General features: G+C 37.7%; 1 protein-coding gene across 1 annotated transcript in view; it reads right to left on the minus strand.

Annotated features, from left to right (window-relative positions):
* The window catches only part of LOC124605833 (DNA endonuclease RBBP8-like), a 91,892-nt gene that overhangs the window by 32,001 nt on the left and 32,822 nt on the right, over positions 1-27,069 (minus strand). The window contains exon 3 of the mRNA XM_047137764.1: positions 14,301-14,401. Within this exon, the coding sequence (XP_046993720.1) occupies positions 14,301-14,401 (101 nt within the window). The remainder of the gene's footprint in view (positions 1-14,300; positions 14,402-27,069) is intronic.

The raw sequence follows: 27,069 nt of genomic DNA on the forward strand, positions 1-27,069 counted from the left end.
CGTTGAACAGGTTTTATACACAACTGAAATTTTTGCCATACCTGAAACCTGCTTTATTACCACATTATAACATAACAGGCTCATAAAAATCAAAACCTAGCCTTGTTTAACATAATTGTAGTTTTGGAAAATTAGCAAGAGACTCATTTTTCAAGCATTTTAAATGGTTCCAAAATGTATGTGGAAGGTCCAAAGCCTTAAAGGTTTCAATTTATACAACTTCTGTGCACTCTGTTTTGTACTGAAATTAGGCAGTCAATGAACTAAAAATGTGTTCCACTTCTTCAGTATCTTCCTTTGATATAGAGTGATGCCTTCCAGTTGAACCAATAGGAACTGGAGCCCATACAATTGTTGAACGAACTAACGAAATTTCTTCTTTCTTGCTCTTTAAAGTGCATGCAATTGAGTTTGCCCATCACTTTGAGTCAAAAAATGTGTCCCTTGAATTCCTTTCACAGTAGTAGTTTGTTTGGACAATTCTCTTTTTTCTACTCACGGAGTTCTTAGATTTCCTCTTTGGACAAAAGAATGTGGGCTGTGGATGTGTAAGGTTTCACAACTCTCGTAAAATCCTCAGAATCCTGAATCACAGCTACATTTGGTCTGCAAAGATTCTGTTTTGTAGCATAGTGCTTCAGCAGGCCTCCTACACCACCATAAAGCCCCTTCCCGTGACCAGTAGCACCGTATACTCAGTCGGCTGGCACAAACAACTCACTCAATTTCAACAGCTGGTAACGATTTTTAAAATGACTAGGAGCATCATCAGAAATAATGATGATCTTCTCTGGCCCTGTTTGAGTTTGAAGAATTTTGTGCATTGCCAGTAAAGCATGTGCTGAGTCATGTCCTGTGTCATCACTTATAATTGCAACACTTGTGGTCTTGTTTTGAAAATATGTCACTCCTGTAAACATTGAAACCTGGTCATTACTCCAACGATATCCTTGTACTTCTTGTGGGAGAATTACAGACCAGTTCTCAGCACAATCACAGTGAAGCATTAAACACAGTTCTTCAGCCTGTACACACCCTTTCACTTCTGCAATGTGTTATTGTTGAAATTTCTTCAGATGCTGATGTGTTACTGCTGTCACTCGCCATTTATCAAGTTCATCAATGAAACTGTCAAAGGCAACAGTTTTCTTAATTAGCTTATTTTCCTCCCATGTTGCATATGTAATTTCTGCAGAGTTATCTGCTATGTCTTCCAGGCCAGGTGTCTGTTAAGACAATCCTCCCTTTCCAGGACAGTCACCACGTTATTGAAACAAAAAAGTCTCTCGCTTTACGTCACAGACTACTAATGACTTCACATGCCCAACCAAGGTGTCATATGCCACGTGCTCCAGTAAGTTCTTAGAAGTTACCACACAATACACACATAAACAGACATCTCTAGGTGGATGTGGAACTACCCACTTATGTCATAGTGCATAAAATTTTGACCTTCCAACATGTGAAGTTGCGTAGTTTCTCTTACAAATTTCAAAAGTTTCTTTAATACTGCGAGTCATGTACGTCTTCCTTTCACAACTTTTTGACCTTCAACTGTTACAGTTATAGTGTCTTTTTTGTTTGTACTCTGGCGACAACCATCCCATTTCTCTTCCAGATTAAATGACTGCACTATTTGAACTTGAGCTGACTCTTCAGGATGACCATAATAGGGATCTGGTCTTCCAAAGACTCCGTTTACAGACCTCACATTTCTTGATTTGTCTACCATGTACGTTAATACTGATAGAACTTGGTTCAAAATTGCTTTCTTTGAAAATGTCTCTGGAATAGTAGTTAAAACTTGCACCTTTTCACTGTAGGATGCACAATATTCAACAGCTGAATTGATATTTGTGAAAAATTCCTGGAAAGTGGTGCAAGAGTGCTTTGGTTCATTTTCTTCTTAATATGGAAGTTTTACTTTGAAGAGTGTGATCAGTTTTGCTGTAGTGTATTCATCCATAGCTTTAGTAATTTATCGTGCTGATGCATGGAGCTTATGACTCGACTTGACTGACCATGGTTTCTGAATAGGACTAACACCTATCAGTGTAGTTGAGTGATTCAGGGTATTTAATTCTTCCTCTATTCATGAAAAGTTAGCATTGTCTGCACCGTGGGAGGCTTCACGTTGTTCAAATACTATCATTGTCGTTATTCTATCAAAACACTTAGAACACAAAAAGTCGTTAATGGAAACATCTTCACTTTGAAACAGAGTCTTCAAATGAGAACACTTATTCCCAACTTGAACAAAGTGTGTTTTTTTGTTTGTCTTATAAATCACTCTTTTATGGATATGCAAATAGTCATCACACTTCACTCTCCTGTGGCCCCAGTCCTTTTCACAAAACACACTGCAACTGTGTCAACTGGCAAATTCCTCATGATAACACAGAACTCATTGGATGGTCTCAGATTTCTTAGAAGCCTCTTCCGTAAACAAATTAGCATTGAACAACTACAATACAGAAACCTGCAGTGAACAACCACGACAAAGAAACTGACAAGAAACTACAACAAAGTGTAAGAAATATCTGCAACAGAGAAAGTGAAATGAAATAACTGCAACAAAGGCAATAGAAATAAACATTGTAACAAAGAAATCAGTAAGAGACATCTTCAGTAAGGACATATATTACCCTTGAAAGTTAAAAGAAATGATTTTTTTAAAAATAAAACCTGTCCTACTTAAAAGTGAAAGCTCTCCTTTATAGAGAATACATGGTACTAATCAACAGAAAAAAAAATCTAAATTTTCTGGATTGGCATTTTTGAAAAAATAAATAAATAAATAAAATGTTCTGTAAATTACAAAAAAATTCAAAAGGCAACAGTAAAAAGAGCCTTGGCAGATACTTTCAAATGGACAATACCATTGTAATCATAAAGCGATTATCTTTCAAATAAATAAATAACCCTAACAAAATATCTAGAACTGTTACAGAGATACAGCATTTTTTTAAAAAAATCCGAAATTCACATCTTCAAATTGGTGTTCGCAATGTCATTTTTGGAGGCCTGTATCTTGGGGCAGGATTTTTTTTTTTTTTGGAGAAAACAAAAATATACATTTTTTTTACTTACTCCTGAATTTTAGCATATGCTATATTCAATAACATCCAAGACTATGAAGGTAACCCTCCTGCCTGAAGTGGTATGGATTATGCCCCATGTCATCTGGCTTCCAAATTTGCTTGGTATCAGCCCTATTGAACATATATGTGATGTTCACTCAGAATTAATAAACACTAACACAATTTCAGAAACCATGTAGCCTGTATGCGGACATCTACAGTTACACAAGATAGGTAGAAACTATTTCAAGAAAAATTACATGCATCTACATCAAATATAAATCCTCTTTCATAACTAAATTTTGCACTTTTGAAAACTTGCAGCTATCACTGTTGTTATTTATGTTTTATTTGTTTTTAAGTCATAAGATTCCATTTTTGAAAAGTTTTGTTTCTGTGTACTTCATATACAGCATCTGTGTGATAAAAATTTTAAATTTTATCAGAATGTTTTCTACTTGTTCCTTACTAATTTGGTTTGTAGTAGTTGCTGCATATTGTATTGATTAGGACTGTAGAATATGGAAATCATATTACGACTAAAATTTTTTCTTTTCATTTTCCCAACATATAACAGCCAGCCTTGACTTTAGATTGTAAGTCCGTTGCAACAAGAAAAATGAACATTATGGTTTAATCTCCCATCAATGAAAAGATCACTTGAGATGCAGCACAAGCTTGGATGGGAAGGAACCATCCTAGCACTTGAGATAGTTAGGAAAATCCTAACCTAACCTAAATCTATACGGCAGGACAGGAATTTGAACTGCTGTGTTTCCCAAAATAAGTCCAGTGCCTTACCACTGCACTGCGTCACTAATGTTGAGTTACTTAACCCTCGCTTAATATGACGATACTCTAAGGATCTGAGAGTCCAGCACATCCTGCCACAATTTAACATATTATGGCAATAACTGTGAATTAAATGTGAATCTATTGATGGTTTTCATAGTACTGCATATGTTATACATGCAGTCACCCTTCACATTTTACCTGTAACTATGGATTGCTCTTGATTGTGTGGGAGCAATATACTACAGCATTTTCACTGTGGGTATTTGATGTGTAGAGATACAATGGGACATTATCCACAAACTACTGCAGTTTTACGAACATTGTGGCCTGGCGTGGCAATGTTTTATTATGGAGTCCCATGGCATAAACTACACACAGACTTCTATGTAGTAACAAAGTTTTCTTGTGTCAGTAATTAAAACACACTTGGTAACAATACACACACCTGTTTGAGATCACTCATCACTTGATACCATTTCTTTCAATAGATTTCATGACAATGAAATACTCATCTCACAGAGTGTTTGTTTGTTATACAATAACAGCTATTTGGTACTAAGGGAGAGCCCGACTAGACAAGCTTAATACAATTGGTGTACCGGAATTACACCAAAGATTACACATTAACACCCTGTAAATAAAATACAGTATATTATTTCACAGCCATAGAGTTCTCCAACTGGTATGTGCGAGGTGTTCATGTAATTTACAATTAAAGTTCCTCTATGAGTTTCCGTAAGTTGTATTTAAAAAGCTATAATACACAAAACAGAACCATTAGCATAATAATGTTAATTCCTTTCATTGTTGTGATGGATGAATTTGTTTTTATAATGTGACATACAAAGTAACTACTATGTACTCTTTCTCTATATTTTATCTTTCACAATATTATAAATGTAATGAATTCAAAGCTTAAGCAGTCATAACAATTGAGTGAGTAGGTTGTTGCTTGACAGATCTGAAACTAAATGGATAGAAGTTACAGGGAATTTCCCCAATATTGATATAATGGATGTGCATGTTTTCAAGATAAGTCCTATCAAAATATGTTCCAGTAACAAACGAGATTAAATTTACCAAATGAACTATGTGTAGCAATTTTGAGTTGGATGTCTTGTCTCATTTTGTGAAACTCTGTTCTTAAAAACAAACAAATCTACATTATCAAAATTTGAATAGCGTTCAACAATAACGTACAAGTATCTGAACTGGAACAGCCACTACAGGTTGTGCCCAGCACAATGGCAAAAATATAAAACTTTTTTTAATGAAAAAATGCTGCTTATTTTGAAATCTTCAGAACTTCTTCATCTGCTTTTCCATACACACTCAAGATAACTAGCATAGGTAAAATCAGACAAAATTTTGCAACTTAATTTAAAAATACTGTTTCAAGTTAAACTTTCCTGAAGGCACTAGAGCAAACAGTAGATCAGTGACCTGCATTTACATTTTTATAAGAAATTATCAGTTTGAAAATGCAAATACGCACCACTTCGACCTAGGCATTTCTGATCATCAGTTCTGTTTATTGAGCACTTAAAAGCAGATCAATTAAGCCTTCAGAAGTGCATATAAAAAGAAATTTTCAGCAAAAGTAATATGGATTTAACCTAGAATAAACTCAGTATTGTAAGCTCACCTGTAGACTACTACAGTTGAAAGACCATAAACTATGGCAAATTCTTAAAAAGGGTTTTTTGGATATACATCGTGAATTTCTTCCTCCTAGATCTTGGCAAAAGAAAGTAAGCAGTAAACCTAAATGTATTATACAGGAATAAAAATTTCTAGTGCCAGAAACAGAAAACTACATGATGAGTTGAAATCAAACAGAAATCCTGATTTTGTTGGTATTTCAAACCCTAAAAAGGTGTATTATGGAAATTTGTAGTAGTGGTTAAAGGAATGGCAAATAATATGTTTATCCCCAAACATGGAAAGAAGACAAAAGCAGTGTGGTCAGTAGTTCAGTCATAATTGGGACCCAAAGTCAAAAGCTGAAAGAATTTAAAAATTGTATTTGAAAATGATATTATAATACTATGTTCAGATATCAAATTATTTCAACAAATCCTTCTTAAATAAAGTAAGATCAGATGTACACATGTCAGCCTATCAAGACAAAGCAAATTTCATAAGCTTGGAAACAAACCAGAACACATCTTTTAAACAGTTTGAAAAAATCATCCAAAGGGATGTGGAGAATGAAATATAGTCTTTAAAAAGCAAAACTTTTGTCTAGGTGGGATGAAATACCTTTTTCTGTAATCAAAAGAGTGCATTAATATCATTTCAGAACCACTTACACACACACTCATGCAAACGCAACTTGCACACACGTCTGCCTATCGTGACTCAGCATTTCTGCTATATGGTGAGTAGCAACTTTCCTTCTCTGGTATTTTTACATTCCATCCTGGATTTTCCATTGTTTGATTCCAGAACCACTGTCAGTTATTATAAACCAATCTTTTGAACATACTGAAATATGGCAAGATAAAACCATCATTCAAAAAGTAACTGACAGAAGATATGGCAAATTATCACCTATCTCTTTTCTGCTGGCCTTCCCTAAAGAGTTTGAAAAGATTGCAGCAAAACAAATTAAAAAAATTTCTTACTATAAATGACATAATTTTAAAAACTAGTTCGGATACCGACAGGACAAAAACACTGTAAATGCCATAAATGAGTTTATTCAAACAATACGCTCCACATCAGATGAGTGTGATAAGATCGCAAGAATATTCTGTGACCTGACAAAAGCACCAGATGCACCATTCCTCACTTCTCAAAAAAAAAATTTTACAGATATATGGAATCAAGGATACTGCTTTACTCTTACTCAACAGATATGAAACAAAGAGTAATTGTAACTTCACATTCGACAAATTACTGAAACTGATAAACAATTTCTCAAGGAATCTCACAAGGTTCAATATTAGGTCCCCATTTGTTCATTTTCAACATGAACTACCCAGCACTTGCTACTGACGCTCATTTTTTTCATTTGCTGATGACACAGCAGCTGTAATTGGAAATTAGGTAACTGAAAGAATTCCAGAAAAGTATCAACAATACTTGGTTCCATCAAAATGTACTAAAAGCAAAATCATACGATTTGATACTAAATCATTAGAATGGAGTTAAATAAAGGTAGCTTCCACTGATCAGGAGATCACAGAGGCAAACTGTCTGAGGTTCAAAGGCCTAAATCCTGAGAAATACTGAAATTGGAAGGTACACACTGACTACTTAGCAAATAAACTTAACAACTTACCATTTCCAACAGCTTACCATTTGCAATATGTATTTTGGCATGTGACACAAACATAGACACCGTAAAAGTAGTCTATCAGTGCTACTTTGAGTCAGTTATTTGTTATGGCATAATCTTCTGGGGAAATTCAGAAAATGTCATGAGACTCCTAGTATTACAAAACAAAAAAACTGGAATGTATGTTGCCAAACAATGTGTATCCTTTCGACCACTGACAAAAAAATTAAAAATACCACACACTCTTTCCCTTTACATATTTGAGTTGGTCTCATTGCTATATATTGCTGTTTCCATTTTGACCACAACTACAACACTTGCCATACAGAGCAGTTCTTTGATGCCTGCCAAGATTTATTCTAGTGAGCAATTTTACAATCTGACCAAGAACCTTAGTCAAGGTGCAACTTAAAACAATAGCAATAACAACAACAACAACACCTACTACACCTACTACTACTACTACTACTACTACTACAGTGTTCAGAAATTAAGTTTGCCTTTGTTTACACAACAGTGAAAAAACAACAATGTTTAGTTATGTTAATGGATCATGTTCATGCCTAAGTAAAAGAAATTCTGATTTTAACTGTTAGAGGCTACATACTGTACTCACACTGAAGACCAAATAAACAATAAATCCATATAAATAAAAAGGTAAATGTTCATTTGTTCAGAATTGTGTATCTCTGAAAGTTCTTGACTGACTGCTTTGAAATTCTGACACAACGCTTCATTTAATACAGGTCTGTTATTAGATACCTATTTCTTTAAAACAATATATATAAAATACATTATTACATGTTCCTGTTATTAAATTTACAAAAAATTATATATTACATATACTCTAAAACAGATATATAAAAATACACGCGTACTCCAGTGCAATGTTTTGTCAAAATTTCAGAGCATTTGGTTAAAAACTTTCAGGTATTTGAGATCAGCAATATTTATAGTTTCTATATCAGTACAAACGTAGATGTTTGTTTCTTCATAATCTCAAATCTCCAAAAGTTCTCGACAGACTGCTTTGAAATTTTGATGCAAAACTGAATGTGGGTGTGTTTTTAGGTACTTAATTTTTCAATATAAACAAAGACATTGTTACCAAAAATCTCAAAATATACCTTTCCAATTTACTTCAGATTTTCCCACATTACTGTAATTAATGTTTAGATGCATATAAACTACAGTGGAATCTCACTTATCAAGCATGTCCCATAACACTCAATTCGCATAACAAGCAAAACAAATTGTACAAAAATGACTCGCTTAGCAAATTATGTTTCACATAATGAGTGACATGGAGATTTAATGTAACGTCACCACCTATTAGCATGCGGTTGGGAAAAAGTTCAACAATATGAACACCTTTCATTGTTGGCAGTGGGATACAAGCAGTGTCTTTAGTATGTACTGCAGTCTGGGTTTAGCACTCTTTCTGCAGTCATCTTCCTGCAGCTTGTGATCACGCATTTCTCAAAACTTGTGTTTACACAGCATTTTTTGTGTGCAAATTTTAGTAACCTTTGTAGAAATGTCCTCGAAGATAAGGCCGCAAGAAGACGACCATAAGAGAAAGAAAATGACCTTAGAAATGAAATGTAAAATCATTGAAAAATGTGAATGTGGTGTGAGCATTGATGATTTAGCACGCACATACAGTCGGTCTACACCAACTATTTGCACTATCCTCAAGAACAACATGATTAATGAGATTGATGCTGCAAAGGGAGTGACAATTGTACCTAAACAACGGTTTCATACTCTGGACAAAGCTGAAGGGTTGCTCCTTAAATGGGTAAATGAAAGACAATTGCAAGGTGACACTGTTAATGAGATCATCATCTGTGAGAACATGAGAATGATTTTCACCAACCTCGTTAACAAGACGCCAGGATCACAAGTGGCTGAAGAAGTGTTTAAGGGAAGCCGTGGGTGGTTCGAGAGAAGAACTGGCATCCACAGCATTGTGAGGCATGGAGAAGCAGCCAAGTCTGACATAAAGGCAGCAGAGAACTTCACCAGCAACTTCAAGATCCTCATAGATTCTGGCGGTTATCTGCCACAACAGGTTTTTAATTGAGACGGGTCTATTCTGGAAAAAAAAAAAAGTTGAAACGTACCTTTATAACAGCAGATGAGAATGCATTGTCTGGTCACACGCCAATGAAAGACCATCTCACACTGCTATTCTGTGCCAATGAAAGTGGTGATTTGACAAACTACTGCTTTTTTAAAATTCAGGAACACCATGAGCCTTCAAGAAGTGCAAGTCCAGAACAGCAGGTTAAATGTGATGTCGAGGTCAAATAGCAAGGCTTGGACGACACGTGATCTTTTTTGTGATTGGATTAGTGAAGTGTTTGGTTCTTCAGTGAAAAAATATTTTTTGAGATGCATCTGCCACTCCATGTCTTGCTTGTTATGGACTACACTTTCCAATTTCTGCCTACCATCACCACTCCATTACTCCAGCCTATGGTTCAAATGGTTCAAATGGCTCTGAGCACTATGGGACTTAACATCTGTGGTCATCAGTCCCCTAGAACTTAGAACTACTTAAACCTAACTAACCTAAGGACATCACACACATCCATGCCCGAGGCAGGATTCGAACCTGCGACCGTAGCAGTCCCGCGGTTCCGGACTGAGCGCCTGAACCGCTAGACCACCGCGGCCGGCCCGGCCTATGGATCAGCAGTTTATTTCCAACTTTAAGAAGCACTACACTAAAGCACTGTTCGAGCATTGCTTTAATTTGTCTGAAGCTACCAATCTCACTCTCAGAGAGGTTTGGAAATATCATTTCAACATTGTTGCCTGCTTCAGGATGATCAAAAAGGCATGGGAAGGGGTTACCAGCAGACCTCTTACTTCTGCTTGGAAGAAGCTTTGGCCAGAGTGCGTTATCGAATGTGACTCTGAGGCATTTGATTCAGTACCTGTGGAGTGTGTAATCAACGATATTGTGTCTTTAGCCAAGAGCATGGAACCAGAAGAGGATAACAATGATATTGATGAGCTTGTGGAAGATCACGGTCAAGAAATGAGCACTGAAGAGGTTATGGAGTTGCAGGGTATTTCACAGCAGGAAGTTGCGGAGAGGAATTCGGAGGAGGAGGAGGAGGAGGAGGAGGAGGAGGAGGAGGAGGAGGTAGCAGCAAAGCAGAAATCTTCTGGTGCAAAAAGAGAAATGCTGAAAATCATCATCCCCAATAAAGCAGTGGCTAAGTGTGCTACAAATTTATTTGACAATAATGCTGTGTCACATTTTCGCCAAGTGTTGAAGTGTTGGCAGAAACAAATGACTATTGATAGCTTCCTAGTAAAAAAGAATTGGTTATGTATCATGAATAATAAAGTACATAATACTGTACGTATAATTTTCTTTGAATAGTACGCAAACAGGAAAGTTATATTTGTGGCTTATTTGTTTATGATTAGACTACTACTACTACAGAATCTGAATTTACAATAACAATGAATAAGGCTCAAGGTCAGAGGGAGTGTGGAAGAGGAGATGGATGCATGAGTTGGGAGGAAATGGACATAAAAAATGGGAAAGAGGAGATGGCAGAGAGAGAGAGAGAGAGAGAGAGAGAGAGAGAGAGTTGTTATTCGACTGAAGAGCAAACAGGATAGTTTCACAGTTTGAATGAGATAATTGTACATCTTATTTCCGTATACTGGAAACAGTTGTATGTACTGTATTTGTATAGCAGTATCTCAAAAATGTTAAGAAAATAAAGCAAATTTTTGTATTCCTCTTAAAAAAAAATGTATCTTATTTTACATTCTGACATGTCTCCTATACATCACATCAAATGATTTGAAAACTGTATGTTACAAGATGAATAATTATCATTTAACATTTCACTTTTTGAAATTATAGATTTCACCCGCCATTCTGGAGCTGTAATCTTAAACTGATGTTATACAGAACTATAATATTTCTTTGTCGACAACTTTATGATTAGAACATTTCAATATATTCTAATAACAGACATGGTAGTAAATACTGGTTCAAATGTTTGAACCATTTGCAGATACGTGGAATTAATAAAATCTTGTGAAAAACAGGAGGGAGTGTGATGCCTTTCCATCAGATCAAAGAGGCTACTGCAGACACAAAATGTTTGAAAACCTCTGCACTACCACATTTGACCCAAGGTTCTGCATTTCCTCTCGTGCTTACAGTAGGTGAGTCCCTCTTATTCTGCCCCTCCTGTCTAATTCTCCTCGACCTAACCCTCTTGCTTCCCAGAGAAGGAACTAATAGTTCCAAAAGCTAGGAAAGCTTCTTTCACTTTTAATTGTGTCTATAACAGCACAGTAATTTTTCTTCCTGAAGGTAAGTACTGGCGAGCCATTCTGTCTATTTGTAAATGTATAGATTTCTCAAGTTAATTTTCCTTCCTTCTGACACAATTTCATGAACCTTGATATGCTTTTAGGCAAGCTGAAAAGTTAGGCTACGCCTCCAACTGTTGCATAAAATGTGGCACTTCAAATGCACAGAAAACCACCACCTAAGGTGGATGCTTGGATTTGCTAGCTAATCAGTCACTTCTGTTCAGTTTTGAGAGTTGACACATAGCCATTCCGGGGGTTGCAAAATAAGTGGGTTTTATGTACAAACAAAAGCCAAGCCGCTAATAGTATTATTTTCCATTACTCATTAAGGCCAATGACAGTAACTGGTGGAATTACATTTATGATAATTCAGGCTTCATGATAAACTAACGTTAGGTTGAAATATTTCCTGGGTAAAAGCTGTGAAAAAGCTATTGGTTTTAATTTCTCCTTCAAGAAGTGTATTAATTTTTACCTTGTGTGTCATGTTTTACCTATCTGGAGTGGAACTGTGGGATATTGTTTCTGTTTCAGGAATAAGTTGAGGTCTTGGACCTCTCAGTTGATAAGCTGTTTACTTGCTTGCCTAGTGAAGAGCTCTTAGTTTGATATTTTTTAAACCATTTGACATCCTTAAGAGCATCAGGGAAAGGACCTTCACTGCAGACAGGTCTCTCTTCTTATTATTCTATTTTGTGCCTTTTCACAACTGACAATTCCTGTTGGTGGAAAATGAAGAAGAATGCTCTCAACACATTCAAGAGCTTCAAATCAATTTCATTTGATATTATGCCATCTTTAAAACTGAACAGCTTGCTTATAGAGTTCTACATTGGTGACTGTCATGAAAACATGAAATTCAACTGCTTTTGAACAATGAAAAAATAAAAGAAGACTTGGGTTTAACCTTTTCCAATACAGTTTTTCTACCAATAGCATTCTCTCCAATTCTTTTTTGGTTTACACTAATGGAAACATGTCAGACATCATCTGACACTGAAGCTGCACTGGAAAATCTTAATGTCAGACATAGGTCAACACTGGGTCCAAAAGGATTAATATCCAGTCGATGATGAGGTTGATCCATTAGGTTTGGTGGGTGCAACTGCTGAAAACCTATTTCCTCACCATATATTTTGATCACTTATCTTATGGCTATCATGCACCTGAACCAACAGACTGAAGCTACAGTGCTCCCGCCACCCTTTTAAAGCTACGGGCTGTGCCACTGGGCATGCAGCTATAGACACACAAGCAGCTTTGAACAAACCAAATGTGTGTTCACCTGGTCAATTAATGCTGGGCTATCAGTGTGTCATTAGATGCTGAAATGGAGCAACGTCTTTTGAGAGTTTATTAAAGACAATTACAGTTGTGGCAATGTCAAAATTCTAGCGCTGGCTTTATCTTTTTGGGACTCAGTGGTGTAAGAAGCGCTAGAAATTCATAGTGTGGTGATTTGAATTAAAAGATAGTGGTTTCAGCCTGAACAAAGGATAGAATCCAATATTTTCCTTTAAAAACTCTCAAAGAAACTGCTACAGTGCAGCAACTAATGACCCTGATATCCCACTGCTGATCAACCAGCTAACCACAGACTCAAATTATGCATAGCTCTTTGGCGCCAAATGACATCTCGGGTGCTCGAGTCTCTGTGGTTGCATGCACAGTGGTGCAACACATAAATTTAAAAGACCGGAGGAAGATTTGTAGCAGTTGTACAACAAAAATCTAATGGATTATCCACAGTGATGCACATTGATGATGAGGCCATCAGCAGAAAAGCGCAACCTCACATTGGGGAAGGGTGGAGAAGGAATCTGGTAGCATGACCTGACTAGAACTTCAACTACTATCCTCCCAAATGCGAGTCCAGTATTTTACCACTGAGCGACCTTGTTCAGCTGCACTTTTGAAATCAGTGAGGTAGTTAAAGACTAAGAAATAGTCAACTGGAAAAGTAGATGACTTGTATGTTTGAAAAATTCCAAGATACATTCTGGTTCAGAGCCCACATTACACTTTTGGTTCCTCTAGTAATTGGCTGGGTTAATTAAGATTGAGGAAGGCATATGCATACCACCTCCAACATGATCCTGCCTTGTCAAGCACTGTGGTTTTCAAACCAACTTTTGGGTTAATAACAGCTTTACCTTTGCTTTATAAAAGGGACTACTGGGTAAAACAGCTAGCAATTTTAAATCCACACTTACTACAAATGTGCAGATTTTAGTGAAGAAATTAGCTTTCCAGATTACCATCAAATAAAATACGTCAATTATCAGTTTCTCTGTCTTACACTTATTGCAATTAATTAAAGAGAACTTTACACCAAAAGTGTTTTGCTTTTATTTACAAAGCATCTTCTGTGGTCGTCCTGGAAATATGGATACATGTCTGTACATTTTCGTTGTTACAGATTAAAAAGAGTATTTCTTTATAAATTTGGCATGCAATTTACATATGGTGTTTCTGTCTCTTGTTGTATATTTTCATTCGTTGTTAGGGGACATTGGGGTCAAAAGAAACTTTGTCGTAGATTTACACTTGGAGTTTTTTGAAAGCACTTTTTCATGCATTGCAGTGGCGTTATTTGCACTTCGCCTCACTTTAGAAAAAGAACTACAGTTACACATGTTCCACACTCATCACAGTATTACAGTGTTTACATTTGTTCATTTGTTTTTTGTGTTGTTGTAAGCATTACCAACCTGTGATTTTTTTATGTGCAAACTAAATTCAAATTTGATATTTATGTAAGAAAAATATAAATAGGAATTACTAACCTATAGAATTAATGCGAGATTCGTGGTCTTTCAGTTTCTTGACATACTTATCAACTTCTTTTTCCAAAATTAAACAGTTCTGACATGAGGATTCGTTGGCCCTACAAGCAAAAATTATAATTAAGTAGTGAACTCTGACAATTACACACACTTGCAAGTAAATATTACACGTTAATTTTACCATGGTATGTGGTTAATGATGGCATTTTCTTGACAAGTCAGCTTGAAACATATAATAAAAAGAGTTAGTCTTTATTTTTCTTTGGTGCTCAATGTGATTTATGAATAAAATAAAATTCTATTGAATCCATTATTACAGTAAGTGACAAGGAATGCTACTGAATAGATGATTTTTTTGTACAAGAAATAATCAAAAAGTATTTATACAAAAAAGGAATCCTACTACCATTTGCCATCACCATTACTATTCTATTGAAAGCACTCTTTGTATTTGTCTTTTAAATCGTTAAACCTCTTTTTTTTTTTTTTGCTGTGTATCCTTCAACTCTGGATTTTTAATGGAATATTTTTTTTAGAAATGAAGAACTGTAATGGGCAACACAGTCTCATCATCAGTGGGACAGACACAGAGAGGCAGTGTCACCCAAGGAACTGGTGCAGACATGGTAAATGCATGACAAGAATAACCTATTTCACACATAGTTATAAGAAGTCTCCCTCAGAAAGTGCTAAATTAAATCACTTGTATAAGGCCCTTAGCTATTTTCAATTTTTGTTCAGATGATGCTTATCATGACGTTGATTTTGTCACCCGGTTTAAAAAAATGAGACAGCTCTCAGTAAATATTAATCATGTACACGACTGTGATTGTATCACACCTTATCTGTTTTAAACTACATCTGAAGCTAGAAAATCTTCACATTGGGGGAACAGCTAACAACTGGCTCAGCTTTTATCTTAAAAACGGAACAATATGTGGAAATAGATCAAGAAAGGGACAATGTCATCAGGAAATATAATTCCAGGTGACTGACTGTTAAATATGGGGTGCCACAAGGATCAGCAACGGGTCCTGTTCTGTTCTTACTCTATGTAAATGACCTAAACATAAGCAATGACAGCAGTAAAATATTTCAATTTGCTGATGATACGAGTGTTCTAATTACAGGAAACTCAGAAGAAACTCTTGTAAAAAACATAAAAGAAGCCACTGACAGGTTAACATGTTACTTTGATGACAATGACTTAATAATAAACACTGAAAAAACTGTAGCTATGAATATACACACAATCAAAAAATTTGATATCACCCAATCTAGAGCTATACGGACAGACAATCGCCAAAACAGCCTGTACCAAATTTCTTGGACTTCATCTACAAGACAACTTGAAATGGAAAGCACATATTGAACAAATGAACAAAAAAATTAAGTACATCTTAGTTTGTGCTGCGTACATTAAAAAATTGTACCAGCTACAACACCCTTCAGTGTGTATATTTTGCAGTTGTACACTCTCACCTCCGGTATGGGATTATGTTCTGGGGAAATTCTGGAGATGCCATCAAAACATTCAAATTCAAAAAAAAAAAAAAAAAATTATAAAAATAAAGGAAGGGGTAGATAATCACAAATCATGTAGACCATTGTTTCAAAAAAGGATGATCCTGCCACTTTCTTGCATATATATACTTGAAAATATAATGTATTTAAAGCAAAACTTGCATACAAAAAGACCACTCATCACTCAAAATCACACAATACACAGCTATGATCCACAGCTGTATATAGAGTAGCAACATTTATTCAAGTATTAATCATTAATTGATATATTAATGTGTGTTATTATGTACAAAGGTATATTATATGTAAAACAGTTAGCATTAACAAAAAAATCCAAATATCTCTTGCATATTGTGCAGCTGTAGATAAAAATGGATCAATAAATCAAAATCAAATCGAATGTGGATTCCAAGTAGATGGGTAACTGGAATGACATTCATGTTGGTTGCAGGTAAAGTATTAACGGCATTTATTCATAGAATTCTGGAGTGCATGTACAAGACATTCACACTATCAGACAGCTAAGAACAAACTTCAAAGACAAAAAATGTCTGACAAAGATAATTATGCACAGAGTTTGTACACAATAAGTTGTTGCTCAGAGGCCAAAGTCCACATAAAAAGATTAAAATATCCCTTTATTTTACTTCCATTATTTAACATTTTTGGCAGTGAAGCTTTTTTCAAATGATTTTCTGAAATACATATCACAAACTATAAAACAACTATTGGGTGTTTAGCCAAAAGAGAACTTGCATAGCATAAGCAGTCAAAAATGGACATATCTGGATTAAAGTCCAAGTATTCATCAAATCACAGAATGGTAAAAACACATGCAGCTTGACTAATTTTCAATAGAATTTAACGCAACTTAAGTAGAATTAAGAATGATGGGCATACAATAGATGAGGAGACCATTTAAAATACACATTTTGCCACACAACTGAACTGATTGTTATTGTGTGGGTAGTTAGCAACACATTGGTCTCACATTTGGGGAGGGGGGGGGGGGGGCAGTGGTTTAAACCCGCATCCGCCCATCCAGATTTAGGTTTTCCATGATTTCCCTAAATTGCTCCAAGCAATTGCTGGGATGGTTCTCTTGAAAGGACATGGCAGATTTCCTTCCCCACCCTTGATGCAATCTGAGCTCGTGCTCAGTCTCTAATTACCTATGTTGACAGAACGTTATACCCAATCTTTTTTTCTTCCTTTCTTCTTCATCGTGTGTGCTGGCTTCATAAATAAAGTTGTATCTAAATCATATCTTAATATGGAAACAACTGATAGTATCATAATCACAATTTGTTGCAATAGTAATTAAATGTGACAGTGTTCTTTGTCACACTTTTGCTTTATACGGTATAACAGAATACAAGACAAGTCCGCACACAGTTTTCTTTCGTCCTTCTTAACAGCAGCAGCAATGGAAAAAGACCTTTGGATCAAAACAGACACAGTGGACTGTGCACCTACACATGAATAAGGCACCTTATCATTTGTACATAATCATAAATTTAAAAATCAGCTTGTAAAAATGATTTATTAAACAAAATTAAGTGACCTATATTATAATAAATACAAGACAATGTAAATGCACAATTTTTTATCTTCCTCAGAACCAATAATACAAAGAATGGACACCTAGATAACAGATTTAAAGTAAATGGGTACAAAGACAGAAGGGATAGATGTAACTGCAAAGGTTTACAAGACTGCATAAGATCCTATGATATTAAAGATCTACTTGGTCATGTGCCCACTAGAATAACTGAGTCAAGCAGCAGTTCCATAGATCATGTGATGACCAATTATGAAAATGTTGTGTCGGCACAGACTGTAAACGGGCACATATCTGATCATCTAGGACAATTATTAGTGATTGGTTGTCTTAATAAACTTAAACAAAACAAAAAATACGAGAATAGAAGGTTATTTTCTGAATACAACATCACCTTGCTAAAGAAAACTTTGGGTCAAGAATCTTGGGAATCAGTTTATAGAGAAAGGGGAGTTGGCAGCAAATGGGAACTATTTGTAAAAATTTTAACTAGACATATTGATATTACTATCCCGGCAAAGAAGATCAATGTAAATAAAAATAAACCTCCAGTAGTCAAACGTGTAAAACTTGATGAAAAAACGAAAAGACTCAAAGAAGGAATGGAGTATATGTATAAGCTACACAGAGAAACCAGTCTTGATTCATATAAAGAGGATTATAAAAAATATAAATATGAGTATCGCAAGGAAGTAAGGAGAAGGAAAGTAGAACATATTAGTAAACAGATCCGAAATTCTGACTGTGTCTCAAAGTCGTGCTGGGCAGTAGTTAATGATATGAGGAACACTGATTCAAAAACTTAAAAATAAAAATATAAAGTTAAGTATACATAATGATAATTTTTCTGATCCTTATATAGTTAGCAATATATTTAATGATTACTTTATAGATTCTATTGAAAATGATACTTGCATGAAACAGGAGAGGCAGTTTAAATATGATAAGGAAAAGGAACGGGACTCTTGTATGCTACCTACAGTAACCATCAAGGACGTAACAGAGCTAATTGACAACCTAAAAAATAAAAGATCAGCTGGATGGGATGAATTCTCTCCTTTTCTACTGAAAAAATGCAAGGGTGAGTTAGCCAGACCATTAGTCCATCTAATAAATTGTGTACTTGAAGAAGGTGTGTTTCCGAAGAAACTGAAACTTGCTTTAGTTAAACCTTTTTATATAAAGGGGAAAGAAAACAACCACAGAACTACAGACCAGTTGCCTTAACGTCAGTGTTTGGCAAATTAATTGAAAAAATAATGCTAGAAATCCTAATTGAGCACTATAATATGAATAACTTAATAGGAGATTTCCAACATGGCTTTAGAAGTGGTCGGAGCACCATATCTGCAGCAGTACAGTTTGTACACTGTCTGATGGAGAAAATAAATGAGGGTTACGAAACGGCAGGAGTGTTTTTAGATCTTTCCAAAGCGTTTGACAGAGTCCATCATGGCGCTCTTTTAAGTAAACTTGCTTATAATGGTGTCAGTGGGAAACTGTTGCTTTTAATAGAATCTTACCTTAAAGATAGACAACAATGCACAGAAGTTGTGTATGATAATGGAGAGGTAATTGCAAAAAGAAGATCAAAGATAAGGAACATAAATTTTGGTGTGCCACAAGGCTCTATCTTGGGCCCCTTCTTGTTTATTTGCTACGTGAATGATTTCCCAAAAGTATTAGACACCAGTCATCGTATTACTATGTATGCTGATGACACCTCTGGGGTTTGCTGGGCACGTAGTAATGATGATCTAAATTCAGTGGTACAGAATTTTGTTGAAAAAGCCCAAACACATTTTGAAAAAGAAAACCTGAAAGTCAGAATTAACAAAACTAATTTAATTTATTTTAAGACAAGTAGTTCAAATAAAAATACTGTTCTAAATGAGGACATTCAGGAAAATACCTGTTCAGAATGTAAAATTCTGGGGATATATATACACTCCTGGAAATTGAAATAAGAACACCGTGAATTCATTGTCCCAGGAAGGAAAAACTTTATTGACACATTCCTGGGGTCAGATACATCACATGATCACACTGACAGAACCACAGGCACATAGACACAGGCAACAGAGCATGCACAATGTCGGCACTAGTACAGTGTATATCCACCTTTCGCAGCAATGCAGGGTGCTATTCTCCCATGGAGACGATCGTAGAGATGCTGGATGTAGTCCTGTGGAACGGCTTGCCATGCCATTTCCACCTGGCGCCTCAGTTGGACCAGCGTTCGTGCTGGACGTGCAGACCGCGTGAGACGACGCTTCATCCAGTCCCAAACATGCTCAATGGGGGACAGATCCGGAGATCTTGCTGGCCAGGGTAGTTGACGTACACCTTCTAGAGCACGTTGGGTGGCACGGGATACATGCGGACGTGCATTGTCCTGTTGGAACAGCAAGTTCCCTTGCCGGTCTAGGAATGGTAGAACGATGGGTTCGATGACGGTTTGGATGTACCGTGCACTATTCAGTGTCCCCTCGACGATCACCAGTGGTGTACGGCCAGTGTAGGAGATCGCTCCCCACACCATGATACCGAGTGTTGGCCCTGTGTGCCTCGGTCGTATGCAGTCCTGATTGTGGCGCTCACCTGCATGGCACCAAACACGCATACGACCATCATTGGCACCAAGGCAGAAGCGACTCTCCTCGCTGAAGACGACACGTCTCCATTCGTCCCTCCATTCACGCCTGTCGCGACACCACTGGAGGCGGGCTGCACGATGTTGGGGCGTGAGCGGAAGACCGCCTAACGGTGTGCGGCACCGTAGCCCAGCTTCATGGAGACGGTTGCGAATGGTCCTCGCCGATACCCCAGGAGCAACAGTGTCCCTAATTTGCTGGGAAGTGGCGGTGCGGTCTCCTATGGCACTGCGTAGGATCCTACGGTCTTCGCGTGCATCCGTGCGTCGCTGCGGTCCGGTCCCAGGTCGACGGGCACGTGCACCTTCCGCCGACCACTGGCGACAACATCGATGTACTGTGGAGACCTCACGCCCCACGTGTTGAGCAATTCGGCGGTACGTCCACCCGGCCTCCCGCATGCCCACTATACGCCCTCGCTCAAAGTCCGTCAACTGCACATACGGTTCACGTCCACGCTGTCGCGGCATGCTACCAGTGTTAAAGACTGCGATGGAGCTCCGTATGCCACGGCAGACTGGCTGACACTGACGGCGGCGGTGCACAAATGCTGCGCAGCTAGCGCCATTCGACGGCCAACACCGCGGTTCCTGGTGTGTCCGCTGTGCCGTGCGTGTGGTCATTGCTTGTACAGCCCTCTCGCAGTGTCCGGAGCAAGTATGGTGGGTCTGACACACCGGTGTCTATGTGTTCTTTTTTCCATTTCCAGGAGTGTAGATGACAGACTTTCGTGGAATCAGCAAATAGATCATGTCTGTGGTAAAATAACATCTAGTCTGTATTTACTAAGGAGATTAGTTCAATATTTAGATATCGAAGCAATAAAAATAGCGTATTTTGGGTTGGTGTATCCCCATCTATCTTATGGAATTGTATTGTGGGGTGGGTGTAGCCAATACAATATAAAAAGGGTATTTGTATTGCAGAAAAGAGTAATAAGAACTATGGCAAAAGTAAGACCCAGAACTTCATGTAAAAACCTGTTTATTAAGTTTAATATTATGACTATCTATGCAGTATATATGTTTCAATCAATATTATTAGTGAAAAAAGACAAAAAAGTGACAAACAGGAATATGGAAATCCATGATTACAATACAAGACAAAAATCAGACTTTCATATGGTGAGCAGACGATTGAATCTAACAACAAATACCCCATTCATTAAGGGAGCAATATTTTATAATTCTCTGCCAAACAACCTGAAACAGCTTTCTGGTAGAATTTTTAAAAACGAGTTAAAAAAATAGCTTGTATTGAAGTGCCCAAACAGTATGATGCTGACATGATTTGACCTCAGGAATGCTATATTAAATATACTTAAATGATATTTTACTTAGTAGCATGTAATCTATTTATATTGTGTATCAGTAATCTAAATGTAATTATTATAACATTGCCCATGCATGTTAAATACATGTTTCGAGCTGTAAGATAAATAAATAAATAAATAAAACAATTGGAATGCAACAAAACTGAAGTAACAATCTGAATTCAACAAAACTTAAGTAAAACAAAATTTTCTACAACAACGAAAGCTAATGCCCACACATATTTCTCTTTCTTCTTCTTCTTAACAGCTGCAACGACGGAAATAGCCATATAAAAAGAGAAAAATACAAATACAAAAATAAAACACCTCAAAGAAATGGATATACTTATTCTTATAAACAGAAGGCAGAGCCCTTCTACTAATGATCTTAGAGACACCCACAGTGAGAGTAAACCAAAAATACATAAACACAATAACTCAATTATTTGTATTTATTGAGTAAAATGCTTAACAATAATATTAATAGATTGAATACATACAAATCAACATACAGCATTTAAAACTCAATGGATATATTCAACTGAACTGAGTACATCCAAGCTCCAACTAACAGTAAGCTTGTTTCTGTTGGCACATCAGCAGTGGAACCATTAATTTTACAAAACCTATTTTTTCTAAAAACTTTAAACAAACATGTGAGAATGTAATATATCCTAAAAATTACAATGCCAAAACATTAGTTTTGTCCGATAGCTCCAGAGACAAAGTTAATACAATGTTGCTCTAATTGAATGATATGCACTACAAGACTACTACATAAGCCGAATAAGGGAAGGATTATGGACAGTCCTTAGAAGATCAAAATATACCAGAAGTTTTCCAAATGGCATTGGAGTATCTTGGGGAAACGACTTTAACTAAAACACACAAGATTTCTTTAGAACTATGAACACATACTACAAGCCATGTAACACTTATTGAGCTTGGTCCATTAACTACAGTGTGTGCCATAGCTGTTTGTGCCACTTCAGAGTAATTTCACATTTTTGCAGTACTTGATCTGCCTCTGTGTGTCACGTCCAGTAGATGGAACTTGTGATTTCTTTCAGTTCCCAGTATATCCCATTTGCATTGTCTCGTGTGATGACATTTTAGAGTTTGAATGCAAATAGTTTGTTTCAAGGATGTTCCAGGTTTATGTTCCTTTTTGGCCTGTTTGGTTTTCATTATATTCTTGGAAGATGTTGCTTAACTTCAGACGGTTTATACAAGCATAGTTTCTTTGCATTTGGATTTCAGGCCCATACCCCATCTTGTTTTGGCATTATGTGCTTTTGACTAACAGAGCCCAACTCTCTTTAGGGCATAGACCCCTGTCCTTAATCTTTTTACTCTTCTCTTCCACTTTCCCCCTCCTTATCCAGCATTTGTCATTGCTGCAATTTTTAAGAAGCACGAAAAGATGTGTGTGTGTGTATTAGTTTCTACAGGTAAATCTCATATTACGCAATAGTTACATTCCGTGGAATCGCCGCACATACCAAATTCATGTAAATTGAGTCATTTTACATTCAAAATGTGGTGTTAGGTTCTCATTTATTCACATATTACGTTTAAAATAGAATAGTTTTTTATAACTATTATCAAAATAACCATTATCATCTTTCTGAAATGCGTTTTAATGCAAAATTAATGCACTTAAAAATTTAACACTGAAACACACAGTAATACGTTAAAGTCATGTTCATTAAGCCTATCTACAACCTAAATAGCCTCTGGACCATCTGCATCAGAAGACTCTGATGGTACTGTACTCCATTAAGTTTCCATAATGGATTTCCTTATATGCAAATTTTGTTTCTCAGACTCTTGGAATAAGAGTTTAGGAAGTCACAGACATTCTCTTCATCGACATCAGTGAATCCAATCTGCTGTGCCATGTCCGCACTTTCTTTCATTGCAACAGTGAGATCACTTCATCTTCTGGCAGTGGTACAGCATCTTGCCATGTTTCCTCTATACACCATCTACACATATTTGAGTGATATCAGCCCAAGCATCTCTAACAACAGCAGTTGCCATCTTAATATTGAACTGTTGCCAGAAAATTGTGATTGTAAGTTAGTCATTCAAATCACATTCTTCAATGAGATTTGAGAAATTTTTATGCAGATATTATGCCTTTAATGTACACTCCTGGAAATTGAAATAAGAACACCGTGAATTCATTGTCCCAGGAAGGGGAAACTTTATTGACACATTCCTGGGGCCAGATACATCACATGATCACACTGACAGAACCACAGGCACATAGACACAGGCAACAGAGCATGCACAATGTCGGCACTAGTACAGTGTATATCCACCTTTCGCAGCAATGCAGGGTGCTATTCTCCCATGGAGACGATCGTAGAGATGCTGGATGTAGTCCTGTGGAACGGCTTGCCATGCCATTTCCACCTGGCGCCTCAGTTGGACCAGCGTTCGTGCTGGACGTGCAGACCGCGTGAGACGACGCTTCATCCAGTCCCAAACATGCTCAATGGGGGACAGATCCGGAGATCTTGCTGGCTAGGGTAGTTGACTTACACCTTCTAGAGCACGTTGGGTGGCACGGGATACATGCGGACGTGCATTGTCCTGTTGGAACAGCAAGTTCCCTTGCCGGTCTAGGAATGGTAGAACGATGGGTTCGATGACGGTTTGGATGTACCGTGCAATATTCAGTGTCCCCTCGACGATCACCAGTGGTGTACGGCCAGTGTAGGAGATCGCTCCCCACACCATGATGCCGGGTGTTGGCCCTGTGTGCCTCGGTCGTGTGCAGTCCTGACTGTGGCGCTCACCTGCACGGTGCCAAACACGCATCGACCATCATTGGCACCAAGGCAGAAGCGACTCTCATTGCTGAAGACGACACGTCTCCATTCGTCCCTCCATTCACGCCTGTCGCGACACCACTGGAGGCGGGCTGCACGATGTTGGGGCGTGAGCGGAAGACGGCCTAACGGTGTGCGGGATCGTAGCCCAGCTTCATGCAGACGGTTGCGAATGGTCTTCGCCGATACCCCAGGAGCAACAGTGTCCCTAATTTGCTGGGAAGTGGCGGTGCGGTCCCCTACGGCACTGTGTAGGATCCTACGGTCTTGGCGTGCATCCGTGCGTAGCTGCGGTCCGGTCCCAGGTCGACGGGCACGTGCACCTTCCACCGACCACTGGCGACAACATCGATGTACTGTGGAGACCTCACGCCCCACGTGTTGAGCAATTCGGCGGTACGTCCACCCGGCCTCCCGCATGCCCACTATACGCCCTCGCTCAAAGTCCGTCAACTGCACATACGGTTCACGTCCACGCTGTCGCGGCATGCTACCAGTGTTAAAGACTGCGATGGAGCTCCGTATGCCACGGCAAACTGGCTGACACTGACAGCGGCGGTGCACAAATGCTGCGCAGCTAGCGCCATTCGACGGCCAACACCGCGGTTCCTGGTGTGTCCGCTGTGCCGTGCGTGTGATCATTGCTTGTACAGCACTCTCGCAGTGTCCGGAGCAAGTATGGTGGGTCTGACACACCGGTGTCAATGTGTTCTTTTTTCCATTTCCAGGAGTGTAGAAATAACTCTCTGGTCCATGGGTTGCAGGATAGATGTACTAGGTGGCAGACACAGATAATGTTTTTATTTGAATCAATAATGGAAAATGGGTGGCTGGGAACATCATCAAAGAGGAGAAGAATTTTGAAAGGGATTGTTTTTATTTATCACAGTAGGCCTACAATCATCTATTCAGTTCATTACAAAAAATTCGCTGAAAATACCAGAAGTCATCCACACTTTTTGCTCAATCCCAGCCTGGCTCTTGGCACAACTTTTCAGTGCCCTAGGGTTTTCAAAGGGGGAGATCATATGTGGCTTTTATTTGCACTCCCCTCAACATTTTCTGCAAAAAGAAGGGTGCACGAGTCCCTGGCAGCCTTAAATCCAGGTGCTGTTTTTTCTTCAATAGCAATGATCTTGTGGCTAGGCATTCCTTTCCAGATACACCTGTTTCATCAAGGTTCAAAATCTACTACGGCATAGTCCAATTCGATTCAGGCAGGCTAGGAAAAAATCTTACCTTCATAGTCTTGGATGTTATTGAATTTAGCATATGTTAAAATGAAGAACTAAGTGAGGAACAGGTTTTTTTTCTCCAAAAAGCTTTCTACTCCGAGAACAGCCCTCCAAAGATAACACTCTGCATACCATTTTGAAGTTGCGAATGTTGGAAAAAATTTTAAAATGCTGTATTTCTGGAACAGTTCTAGATGTTTTGTTGGGCTTTTTTTTATTTGAATGATAATTGCTTCATGATTACAAAGAAATCCTCCATCTGGTCTTATCTGCCAAAGTTCTTTTACTATAGCATTCTGAACTTTTTTGTAATTTATGAAAAAAAAATTTTCAGAAATGTCAATCGACAAAATTTTGATTTCTGTTTTTCTTTTGATTAGTACCACATAGTTCTACATTCCCTGAAAAGGAGAGCTTCCACTTTTACGTTGAAGAGGTTTAATACACAATTGAAATTTTTGCCATACCTAAAACCTGCTTTATTACCACATTATCACATAACAGGCTCATAAAAATCAAAACCTAGCCTTATTTAACATAATTGTAGTTTTGGAAAATTAGCAAGAGACTCATTTTTCAAGCATTTTAAATGGTTCCAAAATGTATGTGGAAGGTCCAAAGCCTTAAAGGTTTCGATTTATACAACTTCTGTGCACTCTGTTTTGTACTGAATTAGGCAGTCAATGAACTAAAAATGTGTTCCACTTCTTCAGTATCTTCCTTTGATATAGTGATGCCTTCCAGTTGAACCAATACAAACTGGAGCCCATACAATTGTTGAACGAACTAACGAAATTCCTTCTTTCTTGCTCTTTAAAGTGCGTGCAATTGAGTTTGCCCATCACTTTGAGTCAAAAAATGTGTCCCTTGAATTCCTTTCACAGTAGTAGTTTGTTTCGACAATTCTCTTTTTTCTGCTCACGGAGTTCTTCGATTTCCTCTTTGGACAAAAGAATGTGGGCTGTGGATGTGTAAGGTTTCACAACTCTTGTAAAATCCTCAGCATCCTGAATCACAGCTGCATTTGGTCTGCAAAGATTCTGTTTTGTAGAATGGTGCTTCAGCAGGCCTCCTACACCACCACAAGGCCCCTTCCTGTGACCAGTAGCACTGTATACCCAGTCAGTTGGCACAAGCGACTTACTCAATTCAAACAGCTGGTAACGATTTATAAAATGACTAGGAGCACCATTAGAAATAATGATGATCTTCTCTGCCCCTGTTTGCAGTTGAAGAATTTTCTGCATTCTCAGCAAAATCAGCCTGTACATACCCTTTCACTTCTGCAATGTGTTGTTGTTGCAATTTCTTCAGATGCTCCACCTATGTAGAGTAGGTAATTCCTGCACAGTTATCTGTTACATCTATCGGGCCAAGTGTCTGTAAAAACAGTCCTAACTTTCAAGGGCAGTCACCACATTCTTTAAACAAAAAAGGTCTCTCGTTTCACATCACAGACTACTAATGACTTCACACCCCCAACCAAGGTGTAATATGCCACATGCTCCAGTAAGTTCTTCAAAGTTAGCACACAAAGTTCAAAATTTGCACAATACACACATAAACATACATCTCTAGGTGGATGTGGAACTACCCACTTATGTCATAGTGCATAAAATTTTCATCTTCCAATATGTGAAGTT

Source organism: Schistocerca americana, chromosome 3 (assembly GCF_021461395.2).
Source record: "Schistocerca americana isolate TAMUIC-IGC-003095 chromosome 3, iqSchAmer2.1, whole genome shotgun sequence".
Taxonomy (NCBI): Eukaryota; Metazoa; Arthropoda; class Insecta; order Orthoptera; family Acrididae; genus Schistocerca; species Schistocerca americana.